This window comes from Nicotiana tabacum, chromosome 19 (assembly GCF_000715075.1).
Source record: "Nicotiana tabacum cultivar K326 chromosome 19, ASM71507v2, whole genome shotgun sequence".
Lineage (NCBI taxonomy): Eukaryota > Viridiplantae > Streptophyta > Magnoliopsida > Solanales > Solanaceae > Nicotiana > Nicotiana tabacum.
The window spans coordinates 134,892,089-134,893,877 of record NC_134098.1 but is presented as its reverse complement, the minus strand read 5'-3'; the positions used below and the strand labels follow the sequence as shown (position 1 = coordinate 134,893,877).

At 39.2% G+C, this 1,789-nt stretch overlaps 1 protein-coding gene across 1 annotated transcript; it reads left to right on the top strand.

Moving 5' to 3' along the window:
• Positions 1–507: 507 nt before the first annotated feature.
• LOC142173735 (uncharacterized) lies at positions 508–1,300 on the top strand. The gene is made up of 3 exons (XM_075239375.1): positions 508–581; positions 680–812; positions 962–1,300. The coding sequence occupies exons 1-3, from the start codon at positions 508–510 to the stop codon at positions 1,298–1,300; spliced, it is 546 nt and encodes a 181-aa protein (XP_075095476.1).
• The last annotated feature ends 489 nt before the right edge of the window (positions 1,301–1,789 follow it).

Here is a 1,789-nt window from a genome sequence, read left to right as displayed (position 1 = left end):
ATGCCCTTTGATTATGTCATAGAGTATAAGAAAGGAGTAGAAAACAAAGTGGCTGATGCACTCTCCAAAATTAGTGGTGCTGAACTATTAGCCTTAGTGGTTTTCCATCAAACTTCTGAGATGCTACAGTCCATTATTTCCAGCTGGGATCAGGATCCAGAGGTGAAGAAGCTAATTGAAGAGTTACAGGCAGATTCCACCAAACACCCTTAGTACACTTGATCCCATATGCAGCTAAGAAGGAAAGGTAAACTAGTTGTAGGCAAAGGATCCATCAGGTAGACTATCATATCGTATTGGCACAACACCCTACATGGTGGTCACTCAGGAGTAGAAGCTACCCTCAAACGGTTACAAACATTGTTCTATTGGAAGGACCTCGTGAAGTATGTCAAAGCTTATGTACAAGTCTGTGATGTGTGTCAAAAGAACAAGGATGACCTAGCAACTTCACCTTGTCTATTATCACCTTTACCCATACCTGACACTATTTGGTCTCAAATTAGCATGGATTTCATTGATGGTTTACCAAAGGTTAAAGGGTATGAAGTTATCATGGTAGTTGTAGAGATGTTGAGCAAGTATGCTCACTTCCTTACCTTGAAACACCCTTATACCGCACATACAGTGGCTCAGACCTTCTTAGATAACATTGTGAAATTACATGGTTTTCCTGAAGCCATAACCAGCGACAAAGATACGGTGTTCTTGAGCAATTTTTGGCAGGAGATATTTGCTTTACAAGGAGTACAAGTGTACAACTCAATATGTCATCAGCCTACCACCCACAATCTGATAGTCAAACAGAAGTGGTAAACAGATGCCTTGAAACTTATCTCAGATGTTTTTGTGTAGAAGATCCTACTGGCTGGCTATCCTATCTTCCTATAGCTTAATATTGGTACAATACCAACTATCATTCAGCCATCCATACCACCCCATTTGAAGCTTTATATGGCAGGCCCCTCTTATACATCTTCCATACATTCCTGGTGAATCTGCTGCAAGTGAAGTGGACAACATTCTCACTAGTGGGGAACTCAAACTTCAACTCCTCAAACATCATTTATCTAGAGCCCAGCTAAGAATGAAGAATGAGGCTGACAAACACATGAGTGACAGATCCTTCCAAGTTGGAGATTGGATGTATTTGAAAGTTCAACCCTATAAGCAGACAACCATATCTTCTCAGCCATACCAGAAACTAGCTGCTAAGTTCAATAGACCATTTCAGGTGACCAAGAGTATAGGTTCTGTCCCTATACACTTTTACTTCCAGCATCAGTCAAAATCCATCTAATTGTCCATGTGTCTTTGCTGAAAAAGTGTCATGCTATTCCTGATCATATCTCTTATCCTCCAGTAGTCGGCATTGCTTACCCTCAATGCCCTGAATAGGAGTTGGTTTTATAGAGAAGGATGGTGAAAAGGGGGAATAAGTTGTGGCACAAGTGCTCGTTAAATGGAAGGGCATACCAGCTGATGATGCTACATGGGAATACTACAATGAGCTTAAAATTCGATTTCCTCACTTTGATCTTTGAGGACAAGAATCTCTTTTGTGGGGATGTACTGTTATACAAATTGTGATTAGTGATGTATTAATAATATAAGTGAGCTGGATTTAGTAAAGAAGAGTGACAGTTAGTGGTTAGTTTCGGAAGTTAGTTAGGGAGCCAAAAGTTAGTTAGAGTTAGTTGAGAAGTAGTTAAAAAGAATCTTTCATTATAGCTCATTTTTGTTTACATATATGTGATTGTATTACAATTGAAATATCATAATAACAATT

Excerpts from the sequence above, each read along its gene's own strand:
- LOC142173735 (XM_075239375.1), top strand. The coding sequence starts at position 508 with ATGGATTTCATTGATGGTTTACCAAAGGTTAAAGGGTATGAAGTTATC. Across the intron at positions 582-679 it reads GTTGTAGAGATGTTGAGCAA|CCATAACCAGCGACAAAGAT; the intron begins GTATGCTCACTT and ends GTTTTCCTGAAG. Across the intron at positions 813-961 it reads CTGATAGTCAAACAGAAGTG|GCCCCTCTTATACATCTTCC; the intron begins GTAAACAGATGC and ends TTTATATGGCAG.